Here is a 23,666-nt window from a genome sequence, read left to right as displayed (position 1 = left end):
TAGATGAAGTTATATTTGTGTATAAGTATGTCCTCATCTGTTGTGCAATATCACAAGTTGTCATAGGCATGGCGCTGCCTTTAGTGTGGTGCAGGAATAAGTCTTCAACCATAGCCTATTTGAACGAGACTATGACATTTTTATTGATCGCTAAAATGTACAATTTTAACATAATTTGTCTAATGCTATTATTGAAAAGATTTGAACTGTTTTGTCTATTTCAATCCTTGTTAATCATTTATTTTAGTCACAAATAGAATTTTGCATGTATTTTCAATATAATAAAGTAGGCTTTATATGGTAAAAAGGTAAACACTTTAGGTTTGTTTCTCTCAGTAATTCCTTTATAATAATTACAGAGACCAATTGTCCTTAAGGTTGAAAAAGTTATGAAGTAAGATGTGTAAATTTGTGTTTATATTAAGGCAAAATCACTACAGGAAATTGCTAATTTTAGGCTGCGATGATCAGAACTTTTTCCCGCAAACTCCAGGAGGGACTGGTTGAGCACTGAGCTGACAATAAAACACCCACAGACACTATTTTAACAGGTACGAGCTGGTAACTGCATTTGATTGCTGGTTGACAATTGGGAAAGGAATAAAACAGCTGTGAAAAACTGGCTAACCATAAGAACTGGCAAAAAACATAAACAATGAGATAAACATAGTACACAAAATAAAGTATAATGCAATACAAAAATAATAAAACAGAAATCTCTAATATCCCAACATCTGAAAAAAAAATCCCTGACTTTCAATTTCTGAACAGACCTTCAATCCTGCCCAAGTTCTGAAAAACATTTCTGATTTCTATGATACCTGTATCGTAAAAATAATTTCTAAATAAATCTCCAGATCTTTAATGGATTAGACAACTACTGCCATCAGGTACACCAATAACATCTCAACAAACTTTTTTAGGAAATCATCATAGTTTACCCCTAAAAATGAAAATTCTATCATCATTTACTGGCCATCATGAATTACTACCTTCTGTGGAGCAGAGAAATACATGGAACCATTAATCGGGAGGAGATCTGCTGTGTTTCAAATGTAAAAACAAAGACAAATAGATTTTGAACACCATGAAAGGGAGTAAATGACAACAGATATTTAATATTTAAACAGTATATCTCTAAAAGAATGTGTCACTTACTGTTGTTTCTGCATAATAGGCAAACTATGATGTTAACAAAAGCATTGAAAATAAGAAACCAGTACAGAAGAAGAATATAGCGTTCTCAACCCTTGAAGGTAAAGTTGGTTGTATTCATAATTAAATAGCAGTTAATAGGTTATTAAGGCATACTGAGAAAACCACGTTTGATCTAAAATTGAATTTTACTCATGTCTGAGAGCACAAACGCAATTCTGGCACTCTCTGCATGGAACATTTTCTCGCTTTCATCTTTTTTCCTTTTTATTTTTTGAAAGCTGAAGTATAACTGGATCAGTCACCTCCAGCCCCATCTCAAACTTGTGTTTTGTCCAGACAAAAGAAAGAAAGAGAAAGAGGAACAAAGTGAGGGAGTTTCACACTGAACCAACAGTGCCCTCATCTGGACAGAGGAACTTTGCAGGCGATGGAGCAAAACAACACTCAAGCATGCTCAACATCTTAACTCTTTGTGATTTTGATTATACTTTAATAATGTGTGCATGTTTTAAAGCTGCTTTGGAATGATAACTATTATGAAAAGCATTATGAAATTAATTTGAATTTAATTAATGGATTGAAAGAAGAAAAAAATGTCCCATCTACGTCCAGAACATTGCCCATACTTACAAGTGCAGCATGTCTCAACATTAAAAATTTTTTTTAAAAATCAGCAAAGTGTTAGATTATCATTTTAATGTGCAGTTTTTTTAAGCCAAGTCATTCGGCCAATATTTAAATGATGATTAAAAGAGTCTCGCATCTGCATCAAACCACTAGACAACAGAGCACTAGTCAAGGCAAATTACCTCAATGATGCCATCTGTCCACAGCTCAAATCCTCAAAGGTCTACAAGCTTTAAACAAATTCCAAACACACAAAGTATAGCTAAAGGAACTGTTTACTCAAAAATGAAAAAGCTCCCATATTTAAAATAACTATGTAATATACCTTCATGTTATTCCAAAACAAACTTCATTATTCATTTATTTTTAGGGGAACACAAAAAGATAGATAGAAACTAAAAAGTTATAAACTAGGATGTGACATACATAAGTTTGGGATTATTATGTTTCCTGATGTCTCTGAAAGCATTTTCTTATGCTCACCAATAATATAGATGTGTTTTAAAACATCATTTATTCCTAAGGGTAAAGCCGATGCTGTAGTACCCATTACAGTCATTAACCATTATTATAAATGCTGAAAACGCTTGTGCATTTTAATCCTTTTGTGGAACTATTTATTAGAAAGACTGTTTTGTAACAATTAAAAAGTCTTCACTGTCACCCTTGGGTTCATTTATTGTCTTTATCGCTGACTGTATTGTTAATATTCTTCAAGAAACTACAAGAGATGCATCCTACTTTCAAATGTTGTGTTATGAGAAGGAAAACAACTCATGAGGTTTGAAACAACATGATGTACGCAAAATGTAATATACTATTATTTTTGTGTAAACAAACACTTTAAATTGATCTGATCTCTGTTCCTGTAAAGCTGTAACCTTTATTTTTTTATTATAAGTTTCATCACGTTTATATTTAATCATTTGGAAAACACTTTTATTCAAAGTCACTTTCAAATGAGAGCAACAATACTAATCAAAACAACAACAACAACAACAAAAAACTCTATTCCTAGTTATCTAAGGCCATATACAAATTTAATGTTACAAGATCAGATAAATGTGTTTTATGTAGGAGTAAATCTAAAAGAAAATAGAAAAGAGAGCTTAAATGTGAGGAGTAATTTGGATATGAATAAATAAACAAAAATCAATTAATTAATAAAAATTGTCAGTATTACATTTTTTATCATAAAAATAAAATGGGTCACACTTTATTTTAGGGTACATTATCACTATTAACAAACCATTAACTATGACTATGACTAACATAAATTTGCTTGTTATTAGTTATTAAAGTTGGGTTTAGGTATAGGGTCGGATTCAAGATGTAGAATAAGATCAAGCAGAGTTTGTACCTTATTAAGTATTACTAAACAGATAATATTTCAATAATAGTCAAGAGATAAACCACTAGTTAATAGTGAGAACTTTTCCCTGTACTAAAATATTACAAGAAAGTGTTAGAAGACCAGATCCATTTTTTGGTCAGGGGACTACAAAAGTATAAAAGTAATGAATTGCCAAGTCATTCAATGACTGGGGAAAAGTAAAGTATGTAGTAGGTGAAAGTTAAAAAATTCCACAACTGAAGCTGCAAGCAGAGTCGGAAGGGCTCTTGTTTGTGGAATCTTCACAATTTAACATCACAAAATACTGTTTAGATTACACTGCCCAAATTTGGTGTTGACCTGATTTCTGAAAACAGCAAAAAAAAAAAAAAAAGTTTTTTGGCGGGGAGGGAATAAAAAGTGAGCAACTTCCTGTTGGGATTCAGATATTGCTTTAACAAAGGCTTTAGGACATTTATGTTTCTGTTTTGTATGTGCAGTGTAGCTTAAGAGATACGTTGGTGCAGGTGATGCTATCATGCCATTTTGAAAATTTGACCCTTTTGAGTTTTGAAACCCATATTAGATGTACAATTTCATCCCTTCTGATGTGTGTGCAAAGTTTTGTAAGGTTTTGAGCATGTTTAGAGCCACAAAATGCAATTCACTTAAGAAAAAAATAATAAACGGAGAAATTCCAAGAGCATCCTCACACCACCGGTGCTCCTTTATGACAGTATATCTTAAGTCAACTCACCAACTGTCATGGACTCAGGAAGGCCGGGGGTTGGCGGAACACTGACCACAGGTTCAACCTGGGCTGGTAAGTCAGGCTCCATGCTGAGACAGCAAAATAAACAAGTTAATAAGCCTCAATCTCAAAAGCAATTTGAATTGAAATTTTAAAAAAAAACGTGTTGGTTTGTATCAGATACCTAAATTGGAGTTGGCTTTGTTTTTCACTGTCAGCCTGTGGACTTGAGCTTTCCTTCTGTCCATGAAATTCCACATTCTCAACTGAACTAGCAGCTGAAATAGCACAAAAATAGCTCATTTCTCCACGCCAGGACTGCAGCCACACATAATAATTAAGTATCGCTATATTTAATTTACAATTATGCTTTAGGACAATTAAAAGACGCATTCAACTTGATGCCAAATGTTTATAGAGAGGAGGACCATGAAAACACAGCCAGATAAATTAGGACACTCTCTGACCTTGTTGTGTGTAGGGCTCACTGGGGGGCAGAGGGATGAGAATGTGTGAGTTGTCGTTGTCATTTTCAGTGATGATTTGCCTTGGACTCCACATGGAGACACTGGATAAACTCCCCACAATCATCCTGTGCAGAGCAAAATGTAATAGTCACACTTTATTGTGTCAGATTAACATAATGCCTACTTACATGGTTAGGGTTTGGTTACTTTTAATATTTACTCATAATTACTGTTACTACCTTGCTAAATGCATAACATTTAAAACACAAATAAATATGTTAAAAAATTAACTATTCTTCTCACCACAGCACCATTTATTTGATTAAAAATACAGTAAAACAGTAATATTGTAAAATATTTATTAGCATTTATCATTAATAATATTTTAAATGTAATTTATTCCTGTGAAGAACAAGCTGAATTCTCAGCAGTAATTAGTCCAGGCTCACAAAATGTTTCAGAAACCATTCAACAAAAAAAGCAATTCTAATTACGATCAAATTTATGCTTTTGTAATATTTGTAACACATCTTTTAACCCCTTTGTAAATAGAAAATTTAAAACCGTGTTTATCTGAAATGGATAAGATGTTAAAATCCCTCACTAATATTAATGTTTGAAACAGAAGAAGACCATTTGCACTAATCCAGGGGTAAGTAAGTAAGTAATTATCAAACACTTGCGAACAAGCTAATCAAGTGTGAGCTAGTTGAGTGTTACTATAAAGCGACAGGTAGTTCAGTTTTAATCAAGGCTAGATCAAAACTCTGCAGGACCACAGCTCCCTAGAACCCTGAACTAGATCAATACTATTTGCACATTAGGCATTAATATATACTACAAACAAAAGCAATTAGATCTTGTTTACATTAAGTGAAAATAGCAGCATTTTCTCAGCAATATGATACTTGCATTAAAAGCAAATACTGATGGATTCTATTTAAACTGTATTTATGCAAAAACAGCACCATGTTCAGTAATTTGCAATATGTGCCGTCAGATGATATATTTCGTCACCTTAGAATTATAAGGTTATTGACATATTCTTATTAAATGACAACTTATTTACATTATGGAATGTTTTTTTTTTTTTGTAAATTTTGTTTACATTTTAACACTTTTATTTACAAAAACAAATGTTACACACATACTGTTTGCTATATGGAAAGCAAAAACTTTTAAGTAAATGTGTCAAAATCATTTAGAACACAGACGATTTTTTAATTTAAATTAATAGTTGACAAAAACAAATTATTCTGTTATCATTTACTTATGTAGAGTTACTGAAGTTTGCCCTGAGCGCTTGTGGTTTTTTTTAGTTACTTCTTTGGTTTGGTGCGTCAATCTTATCGATGCTATTATTCAAAAAAGGTGATGATTCGCTCTCAATTGCTTCGTACTGTTTTTATTTTTTATTTTTCTTACATGGTGAATAAAAGACAGACAATTCGGCACAAAGCCCTCCTCAGTGTGTGACACATTACCACATGCGAATCATTACCTTTTTTGAATAATAGTTATCATTTACTTACCTTTTAGTTGTTTCAGAAATGTTTCTTTCTTTTTTTAAACACATTTGAAAAAAGATCTTAGAAACTTGTAACCAGTGACTTTCATGGTATCGTTTTTTCTACTAAAGAAGTCACTGGTAACAGGCTTGCAGCTTTCTTCACTATTATACAGTATATATATATATATATATATATATATATATATATATATATATATATATATATATATATATATATATATATATATATTTAAATACACTATATTGTGCTCAATTGAATAAAGAAACTCCTAAAGGTTAATTTTTATTTGTGTGTAAACTGTCCCTTTAAGTACTCAAGGCTACATTTTAAGACTGTATAAGATTACTGCATACTGAGTTTAAATGAGAATATTTATGAAAAATGAAAATATTTATATATATACATTATATATATATATATATATATATATACACACACACACACACACACACACACTACCAGTCAAAATTTGGGGTCAGTAGGATTTTTAAATGTTTGAAGAAAGCTTCCGCTGCTCACCAAGGCTGCATTTATTTCATCAAAAATACAGTACAAATTGTAAAATTGTTATTGCACTATAAATTAACTGTTCAAAAGTGGTTTATCGTTTAATTTAATCAATTATTCTAGTCATTTTAAAGATGAATTTTCAGCTTTATAACTCCAGTCTTCAGAGTCACATGATCATTCAGAAATCACTCTAATATTTATTACTATTATTATTATTATTATTGTTAATGGTAATAGTAATAAAAGCAATAATGAAAACAGTAATACTTTAATTTGAAACTACATGCAATAAGAAAGCAGTTATTTAAAATTGTAATAAATATTTACCAATTTAAAAATTTATTTACATTTAATAAATGTCGCCTTGATGAACAGAATAATACTATTTATAAAAATACATGAAAAAAAACCTTTGACCAGTAATGTATATTAATGATTTATAATATTGATAAAAATGAATGGCAGACACCTGAGACATTATAAAGCCCTCACTACACCAACTTTAACTGCATGATGACCCTTACAAAAAATAACCATGGTTTTATTATTGTATTAACCATGTTTGGGATTTTTAGGGAGATTTTTAGTGGATGAATTACAATTTAGCATCCACAGTATTAACCAAAACTACTAGGGAAGTCAAGGGCAACACAGAGGTTAGCACTGTCACCTCACAGCAAGAACGTTGCTGGTTTGAGGGCCAGGGAGAACCGGTTGGCATTCATTTGTGGAGTTTGCATGTTCTCCCCATGTTTCCCCAGTGTTCCGGTTTCCCCCACAGTCTAAAGACATTTGCTTTAGGTGAATTTGGTAAATTAAATTGGCCATAGTGTATGAGTTTGTGTGTGTGTATGAATGTGAGAGTGTAAGGGTGTTTCCCAGTATTGGGTTGCGGCTGGAAAGGCTGTGTAAAACATATGCTGGAATAGTTGGCAGTTCATTCCACTGTGGCGACCTCTGATAAATCAGAGTCTAAGCTAAAGGACAATGAACGAATGAACAAATGAATGAATAAATGAATGATTATGAAAGTCAATGGCTGCTGCCTTCAAAAATTCTTCTAAATATCTCGCTGACACAAAGGAGAGCAAATAATCATGTAAGATGTAAATTTGTACCCAAAAAGTAGTAAATGTAAATTTGTGGGTGAACTATCCCTTTTAAGCCAGAAAATAACTCACGTCTCCCCATTCCCATGATCCTCTTCTGGGAGCTCTGGCCTGTTCTTTCTATATATATCGTCCTCATCCTCCTCTTCATTGTCAATGCTCTTGGTATCAAGCAAAAGCCCATTCTGCGGGGGTGTTTCAGCCCAGCTCACAATCCCAGGCTCAGTCAGGCCGTTATGAACAGGAGAGGTGGAGTGCGGAGGGTCCAGAGCCTCCTCAGAGCTCACATGACCCACAGCACTCTTCCTAAGACTCCTCACAACGTCCTCACCAGCCTCGTCCTCGTCTTCCGCACCCGCATCCAGGTCATCGTCAAAGGAGATAATGTTTGTGATCTTCTTTTTACGTCTGCGCTCTTTTCTTAAGCCGGAATCTAAAGTGAAATTAAAGGAATTATATGAATAAAACAATGCCAGCTGCATTCTGGACACCGATAGTGATCAAATTTGTACAAAAAAAATAATTATGGGGGAAAGAATTAAGAAAATGCATCAACAGGAAACTCCCTTATTGCAGTTCTAGCCATTTCCCAGTCGACTAGCACGAAGGTTATAATAATAATAGTTTAATAATATTATTAAACTGGAAACAGAAAGCTGCTCCAACATATATATACACATCTAATGAAGAATTTAATGAAACATTTGAAACTGGAGAAAATCAGATTCATAAAAAAAAGAAGTATCACACTATAAAATTTGCCAACCATTTATAGATTATTTTAAAGAGATAAAATCTACAGAAAATAGTTATATTGAAGAGGATTAGAATAATTTATATTAAAACTTAAGGTCAGATCTTATTTATTCCTTTTTTTCTCATAAATATATATATATATATATATATATATATATATATATAATATATATATATATATATATATATATATATATATATATATATATATATATATATATATATATATATATATATATATATATATATTTGTTTGTTGGACCAATTTTTTTAAGCCAATGTGTTTGAATATTTAAAAAAAAATTTAAAGTTTCTTTTTTTAATCAATGGAATCATTTTTAGTTTTAGTTTTGGCATTTTTGTCTTTACTATAATATAACAGTATAGATTTTTACAGAAAGTGAAGTTGGTGAGAGAGGGGGGATGGGATTGGGAAAGTTCCAAGAGTCAGAAGCCCACAGTGCTATATGTTGGCACACTGACCTCTACTCTGTCTTTTACTTAAACTTATTTTCCCTAATCAATGTTTATAGGCTATAACTAAGTACACCTCGTTTTGAAAATGATTATTTTTATCCATTTCTCAATGAATATAGGCAATGTATTTTGGTGCATTTAAACAAAACAGATTTATTAAACAGATATATTTATTAAATCAATATTTTAGTCACCAAACATATTTAGAAATTGAAAGATAATACAATTAAATTCTAATTTTTAACTAAATTTTATTTATTTTATTTTTTTATTTTTTTGCTTCTCTTGATTTTTTATCCTTTTTTTAATGTATTTATTATTTTTCTATAACATAAAAATTTGGGTGTATTAGTTTTTGGACCTTTTTTGTTAGATAAGCTCCAGATTTGGCTTCAGTACTGACTAATCTAATGTATAAGCACAAATATAATATTGTTTAGCTTTCTATGAAAAATATGAATTTAAAAGTTAGATGTGTGAGGGATGTACTTAAATATGCTGAGTTCGGTATAATTAAAATGAACTGCTGTGATATAATTTTAAACAAAACCAGGCCGAAATAAACTTGATTAGTTCGATCAAATCTTTTCGCCGAGTTCACTCCGACTGGTAAAGACCATCAAATCATAATTTCATGAGTATTACATAACAGGCAGTGTTCTGTGGCTTTTTTTTTTTTCATTGACACAGCAGTCTGCCGTTTATTTCCTATGTTCGTTCTATCGAGGTCAAACACAAGTAAATGTAACACCCTGGAGAGCTGCTTTAGAGTAGCAACTGAAGCTGTAATTCCAATTTGAAGCAATGCCAACACTGTTTCATTTAATACTGTAAAGCTGCTTACGTTGAAGCAATCTATTGTGTAAATAGGGAACACCTGACAACATGCTGCTGAATTATTGTAAAATAATGTACACCCAAGGTGGTGATGCCGAGTCAATTATTCCACTTATACTACAGTTACCACTCAATAAGACATTGTTCAGATGTTTTATTTAAAAACAGCTGCTAGGTTTCACCCATAAAACACTTTTGTGTGCTGGAATTGCTTATACATCTCATCCCAAGACTAGTGATGGTGGCAGGAGCTGTTAATTGGCAGACTATTGCAGGTATTAGAAAACGAGTGAGAGCAAGCGAGAAAGAGATTAAGCATGTACTCTATGAATGCTATGCAACAGCGAAACAGAAACTGTAACTGTTTACAGTCACAGCATCCTCCTTACACTATTACCTCACTACTAGTGTAGTTTTAAACTACAAAATTTCTTTATTGATAAAGAGCTGGTCATACATTTCTGTGTGCATTTGCTCCATTGTATATCTGTACTAATGTACTGCATGCATATTTGTCAGCGATTGTGATTTCATGCTTGCTTTCCATATATATACTTTGCTCTAGTAGGCAATAAAGACCTGTAAAATAAACTAAACCATTTGGCAAGGTGATTTGAATCTATAATGTGTTCAAAATCTGTTGAAACAACTTTAGTTCTGTACTTCAATCAGAATCAAGCATTCAATAGCCCAGCAATTTAAACACTATATAAAATCAAGTGACGTGACTCAATTGCAGAGCAGATGCAACTATAGATCAGTTACAATCACAGGCTTTATAATAGACCAAAGTGTAACGAATATGGCCGACCAGACACATAAATATTTTGCATTTTATTCCACAAACTTTGTTATTCCAGCTGACTTTGCCCAGAGAAGACTCGAAACCTGATTCCAAGGTATTTAAGACCCAAAGGAATGTGCCATGCGGCATTAAACACAGGAACGACCTACAAAGGACCCTTTAAACTGCTTGTTTAACACTGATGTTTTCATATAAACTTAACTCTCTTTGTTTAATCATATGTTTTGCAAAGTTTCCCTTTCTCTTGTATTAATATTTTTGGTTTTAATACCCCTGTATATAATGTTTAACTGTACCCAAGCTAAACATCCTCTTATACTGTTCAAGTTTGGACTTTTTGAAAAGTTTACTCGCTGTACAAATCGATCGTTGACATTTTATTTTAATATGAGTGCAACATAATAACGTTTTAAGAGACTTTAACATTTCTGTCCCGATTTACAAAAAATTTGCCTATGCAAATTCTTCTGTCTCAGACAAAGAGCTGTAAATTACTATTCAAGGAAGTTAGCTTCTAATTGGTCAACTTTCCATGGAGGGTGGATCCGAACCCGCCCTATAAAAGCTTAGGACCTAGCTAAACTCCCTCTCTTCTCTTCGAAACTACCCTCGGGGCTCTGTTTAAACTCTCTTAGGACCTCCCTTGGCACTAGGGTTGTAACAGTATGAATTTTTTACAGTATGATAATCGTCTAAAACAATACCACGGTTTGACGGTTTCGCGGTATACGGTATGTTACAAATGTTACAAAATAATAGAACAGTGAAGCAAATTTGACTTTTTCCAAATAATATATTTTCAGTTACTATAAACAACACCACTTACAATGAACAAATAAAAAAATAAGAAAATAATAAATAATGTGTCAAAGTCCAAATAAAGTCCAAATAAACATAGTGCAAATCCTCAGTAAAAAAATAGATATAAATATTTACTATACTATAAATAGTTACACAACGAAACTAGATTCAATATGGAACATCCTTAGGTTTTATGTGCCAGCATGGATATGGTTGTCTGTGGATATGGATTTGGATATGGTTGTCTGCAATGCAGACAAACAGCTGCACCTTCATTTGCGTCTTTTGAAAACAGCAAGAGCAGCAGTTCGTCTTTGCTGTGTCACTGTTTTGTCATGTTTCTGTGCTGCTGTGCATGCAAAAGTACTTAGTATGAGAATTATTTCATGCAAAACTTTTTTTTTTGCGTTTTATTTAGCCGCGCATGAATGTATGCCTATCTCTTATTCCGTGTTGTTCAAAAAGCTCATTGTTGCTCCACAAACAAAAGCGAAACCTATGCTTATTGGTTGTGATATAGCGAGTTTGAACCAATCTGGGCATGGAGGAGGGACAATGCATCAATGTATCATGTCTGGTTTGTCCGGAGACACAGTGACAAGCGTTTCTTTGTCAAATCAGCATTGTCAAATTTTGATGACGTAAACGCACTGATTCCGGAGCCTCTGAAAGTCCGCGAATGTTATGTGATACAGCACTGGAAAGCTGAGATTATGCCAATCTTTGAATTGTATGAATCGGATCAGCGGATCAAAAGTTATTAAACATTTAAGAGCAATACTTATTTTTAGCCGCGGGCAGCTGTCTCGGTCTTTAAGGGTTAAAACCGTTGATATGCAATTGTTCATGGTATGATAATCGTGCACGTTCAAATCGTGGTAGACTGTCATACCGGTATATTGTTACAACCCTACTTGGCACCCCTCTCTGCTCTGAAACACGCTGCCTGGGAGCTCCCCCTCTCTCTCCCAACTCCAGGCAACCCCCCTCTCTGCTCTGAACCACGCTGTTTTGAACTTTCATCAACTCTCTACAACTTCCTCAGAGACTGAGGCCCCGTTTACACTAATGCGTTTTAGTTTGAAAACGCATAAGTTTTGCTACGGTTACGCCATGCGTCCACACTACGCCGGAGTTCTCGAGCGCCGAAAACGGAGCGTTTCGAAAACGCTGGAGAGGCCGTTTTCATTCTGAAACGCAGCTGCTCCGTCTCAGTGTGGATGATGGAAAACGGAGACATTTGAAAACGGAGGCGGGGCTGCAGACGTTCGCCTCTCTGATTGGGGCTTTTCCTGAATATTAAGTAGCCTAACACGCACAGTTCAGTCCTGCATCTTCACCGTGTAAGTTAAAACTTCGCAAGTTTGATCATGGCTGCAGTCTCTTCTTCTCAGTTTGATATGGAAAAGCAGACTATACCGAGGACACGGGTAAATCTTCAAAGGGAACAGTGTACTTTATAACTTCATTCACATCACCCTGGCTACGTTGTTTTACTTTCTCAACAATAAAATGTAAACATGATATAAGGAACTGCCTATTTTCATTTTAATATTAACAACTAAACAGACAGCAAAAATGTTGAGGCGCCGTGCTGCAAATATGAGCGTCATCTTCACTGTGTGCATATTTATAACAAAACGGAGCCTACAACAACTGCCTCCTTTCAATTTCAGTGAAAATACGAAACACACCCTCTCTTTGCTGAATATCAGTTTTAATCGATAATGGCCATTATAAAAGTATAACATACAATAAGTTTATACATTATAGGAAATAAAGGCAAGCGATCAGTCAATATACAGAATGTACGTGCTTACATTAATCATTAACTTATCTTTGCGCTTAGCCAAAACACGTTACCTGAGAACAAGTAATAGATTCCAATGTCCAATGAATATGTCGTTAAATAAAGACAACAAGATGAAAGAAATATTCCGTTTAATAAATATAGTGAGGTTAGATCCAGCGGGAGATGCTTGATGAGAAGTCCGACTAGCACAGCTCTCATCTGGGTAGATTGGCTACAGCGCTTGCCTGAGAGTGTGTGTGTGGTCACGTGATGTGCGTTTTCAGCGTTTTGGTGTGGACGGACGTTTTAAAACTAAAACGCACTAGTGTAAACGGGGCCTGAGAAACCTCCAAGAAAGCAGGCAGAAACCCAGACAGAAAGGGTTAATCGCACCGCGCTCCGATATTTCACTGCCTAGAATCCTCTTTGTCGCTTCAACTTGAAACTACAACCTCGTGAGGAACAAAGAGCAACATCAACCACGTGCTCAAAAACGGGAGCTCGGATATCACGAACAGACCGCAAGTAAATTCAACCCTAAAGAGACAATAGAAGGGTTATATTAAATTTGATTACGTTTGGTTTGCTTGGTTTGTTCTTACAAACTCCGAGGCTTTCCCATCATTACACCTTCTCAACCTCTTACCTCACACGTTACTCTTCCCTATGCTTGTATGAATGTGTGTTTGTGTTAGGTTTTAGTTTCTGTTAGATTTGTCAATAAAGTTTAATTTTGAATAAAGAAAGGTGCCTGTGTATATTAATGAATCTAATGTCCTAAACTTTGATCTTGCAACCCTGCTCAACTTTGTTGATAGCATCGCTGAACGATTCGGTTGTTCGGATCAAAAGAGTTGATACATTTGAAGCCCCGTTCAAATAAATATTCCTCCCGCTAAACTATTTCGCTATATAATGTTCCAGAAGGTACACAAGCCTTGAAATCTGAATCATAACTCGCAACATTATAACGGCGGGAAAGGCGCGGGAAGAATAACCTTGAGCTCATTTACTACAGTAATAATGGTGTAGAAATACGAGCACTCTAATCTACATTATAATTCGTCACAGATTATTAATGTGGATATGCTTGCAAGCTAATCTACATTATTATTATGATGTGCTACCTGTTTATTTGTGGAGAATAAACAAAGCATTAAATATGTAATTTTACAAAAGAATACACAACGCGTCACTCGTATAGTTTTAAATGCGGTCAATATGGACACCCCGCCTTCTAGTCAACAAACCAATCATCGATCGCTACAGATTGATGATTCTCTGGGGGAGGGGCTTGGTCCAGGTGCGTGTTTTACAATAGTTTCTACAGCTTCATTGTTATGAACACTCTGTGGTTTAAAAATGTGCTGGAATCTCAGCGAATATTTGTCTCACAGTCATAAGAAATATATCTGAATAAAGCTTAATATTTCTTTTTTTAAACAAAATAATTACACGTGAAAACAAATGTTATCTGGTTTTGACATGTTTATGAAACAAATTAGATTTTTATTTTCAAATCTGACTTCTTATTTTACATCTATTCCCACTTTCTGTCATTCAAATGCAAATCAGTTGACTAAAACTATGAGCCCCAACAGGTCTCTATTGTTTTAGCTGGAGATTTGCTTTCAGAAGACCAGCTCGATCAAATTATTCAGAGGATGATGTATAACATCTAAGTTATTGACTCTTACAGCAATTACATAGACTGTTTAACAAAATGACATCTAGTCATGTCCTCTAGAAGCAGCTATAAAGGAGGTTGGTTTTATTAGCATTAGCTAATTGGCAACCTGAAAAACACAGCTTTTTGTCATAATATGAACAATCAAAAACAAAATTTATGAAGTTTCCAATTTCATTGGTGATTCCAAATATGAAATTTCCTCATAAGCTTGCAAAATTTAATGTCAGCCCATTCTAATGCCAAGTTCAGAGTGCATGATTTTAAAAATAGTCGTGTCACAGATTTTTTCACACTGCATGACTATCTGAGCTAGCGTTTTCTTGCTGCTTTGTTTACACTGCAAGATGAATCGGCGTCAGGAGGTTTCACACTGCATGACTTTAAAATATGAAGAATTGCCAGCAATTCTGTCCAAACTATGTCTCACAACCAAAAAAACGTATATCTTGTGTTATTAACTACATAATTTGAAAGTAGCCTTTAATGGGGTAGAAAATGTACATATTTGCTCACCTGGGTTTGAAGGGAATTAGCTATTTCTCCTTAGTTTTTTTTCTTTTTTTGACCCGGTTGTAATTTTGCTCACATAACACCACAAACAGACACGTGTGCTCCTGCCGAATTTCCACAAGTTTTTCCTCAATTTCTTGTGTCTAAATAGAATGAACGCTTTTAACTTCTCCCCAAGCCTACAGCTGGCCATCAGGTACCCATACTAGTGAATGCTGCTCTCTCATTAGCTGTAGGCAATCTCTGATGTTATTTTCAGTCAAAACACATTTCACATGGCATGATTTGAATCGCCGACATGTCCAGATATTTAGCATGCCAAATATCTGATGGGAGTCTGCGACTCAACAGCAATTCAAAGATCGCATCTTTGATAGTTCACATTGTGTGATTGTTAATCGCGTGAATGGGTACCGATTAGCCTGTGATTTCAGCCATTTGTCGCTGATTTTTCAAAACCTGTCAGTGAGTCAAAATCGGGGCTAAAATCATGCAGTCTGAATTCGGCATAAGAGAGAGGAACTTCACTAGCATGCTGGAAAAGCCTTTCAAAGATGGCAACATAGAGAAAGGACTTGCCTTAAAGAGACTTAAACATATCGATATTGGCCAATGAATGGCTACTTTTAATGATAATGTTATTGACCCAATAAGAAAATAAATTAGCAGAAGTTAATTAATTAGTTATTATTTCGACTAGTTGATCAATTTCAGATGTGCGCTGCTGGTTTTTCACAATGACAAACAAGGACTTCAGAATTGCAGTTTGCAAATGCTTTTGATAAAGGAAAGATCCTGATACCAGTTGTCTACTGATTTTTTTGTAATAAGTGTCAAGAAATGTATTTATCAATCAACAAATCAATTAACCACATCAAAATATAAATAGTCATGAATATCAAAATGTCCATATCTGTGGAGAGACTGATTTTTAACTTAAGATTTGATTTAAAAAAGTGTAACAAGTACTGGCAAAAATGGTCTGAATTTGTCATTGTAAACAATTTGTGATAATGTACATCAAATGTATTATGACTTGATTTTGTAACCCTTATTGCAACCGCTTTGTTCTTTGTATTTATTTCTACTTTTCCCCCTTTGTCAATTTTTTTCTCTTTCCTCCAAATAAAAAAAAAGTTTTAAAAAAAACTTTTTTTTTTTTTTTTTAAAAAGTCCATATCTGTGCATGCCTGACTCGTGACAGCTGTTTTTTCAATGCAGTCATGTATGTTGTTATAGAAAAAATGCAGCACATTTTGATGTCATCTAAATCCTGCAATGGGCCTAGCACTGAGATGTCAGTCAATAATGCATTTCTAAAACTGATTAACCCATAATGAAAAACGAATTCTATTCCTATGGTATAAAAATGCAGCCTTAAGGAGTAGATTTAGTTCAGAGTAATTCATTTAAGCATACCGTACTAATAACAAGCTGCTGCACCCCTACATTTGACTGTGAGTGTATGTGCAGATCTGTTATGGTGCGTGACTCAAATACCTGCAGAAGTGCTGCGGGGCAGGACAGGCAGGGGGTCTGAAGGAGCATCTGAGCGAGGGATGAAACCAGGAACCACAGCAGTGGCAGTACCGATTTCCCGCAGTAACGTGCTGACACCTTGAGTAGACTCTTTCCACAGACTGCTCATCCCCTGTGTGGACTCCTTTAACAGGTGGGACACGGATGATCCTCCGCGGACCTGGCCATTTAGGTCTGTGTTGTCGATGTTGATTGCAAACAGGATGGAATTGAGCCCTGTTGACACATGCATAATATTTGCGCTTCAGCAAGAAAGAATATGACTAATATGACTTAATATTGGAAACAATCTCATTTAAATGTCACCTGCAGCCATTGTGGGCAACATACTGGCTCTCTCCTCGTCCAGAACAAATGCCCAGTCTTCATAGAAGGCACTAGTGTGAAGCAAAATGGAGTAATTTTACATCTACGAAAAATAATCTTGAAAAAATCTAGCATTTCTTGATTTAATGGATTTAATATATTTGGTTTTGAGATAAATGTTATTATTTGTTGAATCTACAGGAAAAAAAATCTTGATTTGCTAGAATTACAGGCGACGCAGTGGCACAGTGGGTAGCACGTTCGCCTCACAGCAAGAAGGTCGCTGGGTTGCTGGTTCGAGCCTCGGCTCCGTTGGCGTTTCTGTGTGGAGTTTGCATGTTCTCCCTGCGTTCGCGTGGGTTTCCTCCGGGTGCTCCGGTTTCCCCCACAGTCCAAAGACATGCGGTACAGGTGAATTAGGTAGGCTAAATTGTCCGTAGTGTAGGAGTGTGTGTGAATGTTTCCCAGAGATGGGTTGCGGCTGGAAGGGCATCCGCAGCGTAAAAACTTGCTGGATAAGTTGGCGGTTCATTCCGCTGTGGCGATCCCAGATTAATAAAGGGACTAAGCCGACAAGAAAATGAATGAATGAATGAATGCTAGAATTACTAGGTTTGGTCTTAAGACAAATGTCAATAAATGTTGCATCTATGGCTTGAACCATAGATTCATGGTGACTGCATCTATTGGTATTTTGAGAAATGTTAATATTTGTTGCATCTATGTAAAATAAAATCTAGTTTCTCTTGATTTATTGGATTTATTAGGTTTGGTTTTGATATAAATGTTAATATCTGTTGCATCTATTGAAAAGAACTTAAAACAATGTAGTTTCTCTGGTTTTATTAGGTTTGGTTTTGAGAAATAAGTCTAGTAAAAATAAGTGGAAATAAGTTTTGTAAAAAATGTAGTTTCACTCGATTTACTGGAGCTATTAGGTTTAGTTTTGTGACAATTGTTAATATTTATTGCATCTATGGAATAAATCTTGAAAAAATGTAGTTTTTCTTAATTTACTGGATCGTTTAGGTTTGGTTTTGAGATAAATGTTAATATTTGTTTTAGGCTATTTTAATTCATGTTAATCTCTCTCTCTCATATATACATATATATATAAATACATGCATACATACATCCATACTGTACATAGTTTTTTTTAATCCCAAATAATGTAATAAAGCAAGGAAATTTTCACAGTATGTCTGATTTTTTTTTTCTTCTGGAGAAAGTCTTATTTGTTTTATTTTGACTAGAATAAACAGTTTTTATTACTTTTAAAAACCATTTCAAGGTCAAAATTATTAGTCCCTTTAAGCTATATTTGTTACCATAGTCTACAGAACAAACCATCTTTATACAATAACTAATGCCTAATTACCCTAACCTGTCTAGTTAATCTAATTAACTTAGTTAAGCCTTTAAATTTAACTTTAAGAAGGCATCTTTATAGAAGGGTCTTGAAAAAGATCTAGTCAAATATTATTTACTGTCATCATGACAAAGATAAAATAAATCAAAATAAATAAAAGTTGTTAGAAATTAGTTATTAAAACTATTATGTTTAAAAATGTGTTGAAAAAAATCTGCTTTTCGTTAAACAGAAATTGGGGAAAATAAACAGGGGGGCTAATAAATCTGACTTCAACTGTATATATTAAATAAAGCTGAAAACCAGACTTTCATAGTAAAAAAAACTATGGAAAGTCAAAGGTTACAGGTTTACAGCATTCTTCAAAATGCTTTCTTTTGTGCTTAATAGAAGTCAAACAGGTTTGGAACAAGTAAAGGCTAAGTAAATGATGACAGAATTTTTAGCTTTGGGTGAACTATCGCTTTAAAGTCTGAATGAAACAGTTCATGTTCATGTTCATGTACCAGTTGAAACAGAATACTGAGTAGACGACTTTCTCTTTTGCACATTGCTTCGTAGCAAACTAGAGGTAAGAGGATGTGGTTAAAAATATTGTGGCTGAGGCTGTTAAACTTAAGTTCAGACCGACAGATGGACCAACACGCCAAACGTGAAGGCAAATGCTCTCCTTTGATAATCTTTGATTGAACATTACCAAAACACACACCAATTAATTATTCACCTAAAGACTAACAATGTACGCTAACAAAATGAACATTGCAAATTTGGACTTTAAATCCAGAAACACTGAAAATTTAAGTGGTCTCTTCCCAAATTTTTCATAGCTGTGGTGCCTAGAGAACTTCAAAAAGAAAGAGATCCACAAACATAAATCATGGGTGTGACAGTGTATGCATACCTAAGGCGGGCTCGATCTGCCAGCAGCATGTGAAGATAACGCTCCAGCGAGTGTTCGTTCAGTGCACAGCGAAGCCATGCTCGACCGCGGCCCTGCTCAGATGTGATATTCCGCAGAGAGTAGAAGCGCTGCAGCTCATGACGGTTCAGGTGATCTTTCACATAAAACCAGAACGTCAGCTCTGCAACACACAAGAGACATCTGCTTAAACACTGTTTTCAGTTCCCAATAATAGACTATATACACAGTACTGTGAAAACATCTTACGCCCCGAGTTCCATTTGTTGTTTTAGTGAGGGTATAATGACATCAGTCTTTATTAAATTACAACCAGAATATAGAGGTTCTAGTTGTATTTTAGGCCTAATTGTTTAAGACAGTTAAGAGTTAGAAAAAGATGGAAGAATGAAGGTATAAAGTATGTATAGGCAATAATATAGGCAGTATGATATTGACCTGGAGTGAAAAGAAAGACAGAACATTGCTAAATCAAAGGATGAACTATTAAAAATGTTAAAAGATGCTTGATATTAAATAGCTCATCATTTCAGAAAAGACTTCAAAGAGTTAAAGCTGTTGCTTGTTGCTAAAGAGGTCACGTTAAACACAGACTTTTTATGCTAGTGTTTTGATTTCAAAAGTAATTTACTTCTGAACATTGTATACACAGTCATTTACCCTATTTTCTGTTTGTATATTAAAGATATAGATCACCCAGAAGTAATGACCCTGCACTTGCTCTATACCTTTTAGATACCCGAGCTGGTGGTGGCCTAAGATGTTTGCACAGAACTGTAGATATAGACACATTATAGCGGAAGTTATATGAGGAGGTAATTCTGTGAACCAGAATATATGAGGTAGAGAAAAGGTCAGCAAAGAATGTAAACAAATCAACTCAATTTGAATGTTTAGATTATTATTATTTTTTTTTGCCTCAGATGAGATCAAAACGAGGATGCATTTCACTAATCTGACGTAGAGCTTGTTGGGCTGTCTGTATATAACAGTTTTTTTTAAATGGGGTCACTCAGTCAGGGCTCAGGTGGTCTTCTTGTCTGGGCTCTGTGACATTTAATTTGTGAAGCATACAGATTGGTGCAGTCTAGTGGTTAAAGATCTAGACTGGAAAGCAAAAGGTTGCGGGTTGAGATGTGAGCATTTCACTTGACAAACATATTATTAATAGCTAAATATTATTTAATTATACACTTATTCAAAAGTTGATATTTTGAAGCTGTTTCCATGTTTTTTGAAAAAGTCTCATATGATCACTAGGGACTATATTTACTTGTTAATTGCCTTTTGCTTTTTAAAATCTACCATCAGGATTCACTAAAGAGATGCAGTGAAACATTTGGGCAGAAAAGGCATGAGCACAGATTTTTTTTTTGCTGCAGATCTTCATTCACGTGTCTTAAAATTATTAAGCAAATTAATTGTAACTATAAAAGATAAGTCAACTTAACAGTTTCAAGTACAAAAGGTTTACTCCATATTTAAGTAAAAGTCAACTTTTTGCTTTTAAGCCAATGTTCAAGTTTTTTAAACTAATCGCTCTTTACAATGTATGATGGCAAATAGGGCTACACGATATTGAAAAACCTGACATTTTGTTTTGCTGCGATATCTTTTGTGATATAAATATAATTTCACAAGATTATTTGAACAGCTCTATTTGGGAAGATTTCATTCATTTAGATCATCAAGTCTTTTTATGCCGTTCATCTGCTTGAATTATAATAAATTACAAAATACGACAGAGCAAAAATAAAAGTGAATAACAATAAACAGCGTTTTTTTGTGGTTTTTTGAGGAGCGTAACACTGTTCAGAAGTACAAAAATTGAACAATCAAACGTAACATAAACACATTAAATAATGTCTTATTCTTTATTCTTTAATAAATAATCCAATTCTGTGACTGTTGCAGATACACAACAGTCCGTGATGCTCAATCTATATATTGTTCAGCCATAATGCCAAAGCTGACATTTTAGCATCCATTAATACAGTCTTCAAAGCATAATGATCCTTCAGAAATCTCTAGTTTATTTTTTATATTCATTACAATAATGTATTTATTTAGTCATTTCCTTTATTCAAAGTTTTGGTTTACTGTTTTTATTTATTTTAATAATGTTTTGATTTATGTTTCTTATTCAATCATGCTGTGCATTAACAGGTATATAATTGTTATATATATTTTTAAATTACATGAATCAATCAATTTTATTAATTTTTTTCTGGTAACTAATTTTATTTTGTAATCTGATGGAAATGTAATATTGATGGTCATATATTGATGACTGACAATTATATACTGATTACTGATTAAGGTTTTGATAAAGTAAATCTCAAATGCATTATAATCATTGGGTTATTACAGCCATGTGTGATCTACTGGTTGCTTAAGAGTTAAGGAGCTCTACAGAAAGTCCTATCTAAAACATTGTAACATTGTTTTTAAAAATGCCTGTGAGCCCATCCTTGGTATCCTTTTGCTCACAGAGGCTCTCTGTGTGTAAACTGACTATTCTCCAGGGAATTAAAGCAATTAAAAGATAAACTTTGTCGGACTTTATTCAATGTCTTTACATCAAAATATATTACTTGTGAACAGTTAGAAAATTATTTTTATTATTTTAATAATGTATTATATGCATAATAAATAATATAGTATGTAATAAATATAATTTAATTTAGTTTTTAATAAATTAATATTTGGACATTTTTGTTGCGTCCAGTACTACTTTGGTGTCCCAAGGGGTCTCTAGACCACAGTTTAAAAGGCCCAGCTTAGAGGTTTAAAATATTTTAACAGTTTAATAAGCGCTGTTCAGTTTATCAAATATATTTGTTGTCTTTTAAAAGACATTGCACTACTTCATGTTTTCATCTTTGATAAGATCTGTCATCCTCATAATCCTGAAAGAGGACTGTGACTTGCTGATTAATAACGTGAAACAACCTCCTTATGTAGATTTAGCATTTATCTAAAACCTGGCAAACTGTTAAACAATCTGTCTGACATTGATAAAACATCTACACCAGTTCATGAACACCGAAATTATTGCACATAGTCAAACAACAATAGAGAAAAAAAAAACTTCATCACATGTCTTAAGTTTACAAGCTTCAAGTACAGTTCATCATGTATATCATTTACAATGGAAACTCATATAATAATAATATAATAATAAATTCCCCACCACTTTCGGGGGTGCAATAAACTTTCTACTCAAGAAAAAAGACAAGTTCTCTGCACTGATTGAGAGTATCGCTCTTGGTTCTGCTGTTCATATTAAACAGCTCAAAACCACAGCAGGTGTGATGACTAACCTCAGAAAAGCCTTGTTTCTCTTTTTGGCCACTTTTACAGAGCTTGTTACATAACCATCTGGTTTCATAAACAGTATCAGCACCTGGTTTTCCTGTATGAGCATTCATAAGCATCTGTTTCCTCTATGGACAACCCAGAACACCACATGTGCTCTTTGTTACTAGGGAAATCTCTCAGGCAATGTCTCTCAGGGGCACCAACTGAGACAAACTCATTAAGTAGGGCAAAAAGTTCACAGAGTAAACCACTAGTAAAGCACTTCTTTTCAGATTCGGGAAAAGTTATTTATTTGGATCGAAATGTTGTTTTTTGGATTCATAATTTTATCATTTTTAGTTTTTAGGTTATTTTAAATCAAGTGTTTTTATTAATTTAAATGTATATTTTATACAAATCCATGTTTATTTGTAAATATCTTAATAAAACATGTTTTTCTGATCAAGTCAAGTTGAGCTTTGTTGTCATTCTAACATATGAGAGGACATAAAGTAGAATGTTGCATCTCACAGACATTGCATATTAATTAAAAACAAACATACAGTTGAAGTCAGAATTATTAGCCCCCCTGAATTATTAGTCCCCCTTTTTATTTTATTCCCCAATTTCTGCATAACGGTGAAAAGATATTGTCAACACATTTCAAAACATAATAGTTTTCTCATTTCTAATAACTGATTTATGGTATCTTTGTCATGATGACAGTAAATAATATTTGCCTACATATTTTTCACGACACTTCTATAAGCTTAAAGTGACATTTAAAAGCTTAACTAGGTTAAGTGAGTAAACTAGGCAGGTTATGGTAATTAGGCAAGTTATTTTATAAGGATGGTTTGCTCTGTAGAATATTGAAATAAAATATTGCTCATAGGGGCTAATCATTTTGACCCTAAAATGTCTTTTAAAAAATGTAAAACAGCTTTTATTCTAGCCGAAATAAAACAAAGATTTTTTTCCATAGGAAAAAAATATTATCAGACATACTGTGAAAATCATGTATATCATCAAATATAATATTGACCTCAATTTTATTGATTTTATTCAAGAAAAATGA

At 33.8% G+C, this 23,666-nt stretch overlaps 1 protein-coding gene across 3 annotated transcripts in view; it reads right to left on the bottom strand.

Moving 5' to 3' along the window:
- snx29 (sorting nexin 29) overlaps positions 1-23,666 on the bottom strand; it is a 265,933-nt gene that overhangs the window by 234,312 nt on the left and 7,955 nt on the right. For all 3 annotated transcript variants that reach the window (XR_015504021.1, XM_087276140.1, XM_087276141.1), the window contains exons 5-11: positions 19,271-19,451; positions 17,001-17,071; positions 16,656-16,910; positions 7,560-7,920; positions 4,337-4,461; positions 4,054-4,147; positions 3,876-3,958 (exon numbers count right to left, since the gene is read on the bottom strand). Coding sequence is in view for 2 of the 3 variants with exons in the window: in XM_087276140.1 (XP_087132266.1) it covers positions 3,876-3,958; positions 4,054-4,147; positions 4,337-4,461; positions 7,560-7,920; positions 16,656-16,910; positions 17,001-17,071; positions 19,271-19,451 (1,170 nt within the window). In the remaining variant the exon portion in view is untranslated. The remainder of the gene's footprint in view (positions 1-3,875; positions 3,959-4,053; positions 4,148-4,336; positions 4,462-7,559; positions 7,921-16,655; positions 16,911-17,000; positions 17,072-19,270; positions 19,452-23,666) is intronic.

The sequence above is a fragment of the Danio rerio genome, chromosome 12 (genome assembly GCF_052040795.2).
Source record: "Danio rerio strain M-AB ecotype USA chromosome 12, GRCz13ab, whole genome shotgun sequence".
In the NCBI taxonomy this organism is placed as follows: domain Eukaryota; kingdom Metazoa; phylum Chordata; class Actinopteri; order Cypriniformes; family Danionidae; genus Danio; species Danio rerio.
Note: the sequence above shows the minus strand (reverse complement) of the source record. Positions and strands in the feature narration are given on the sequence as shown.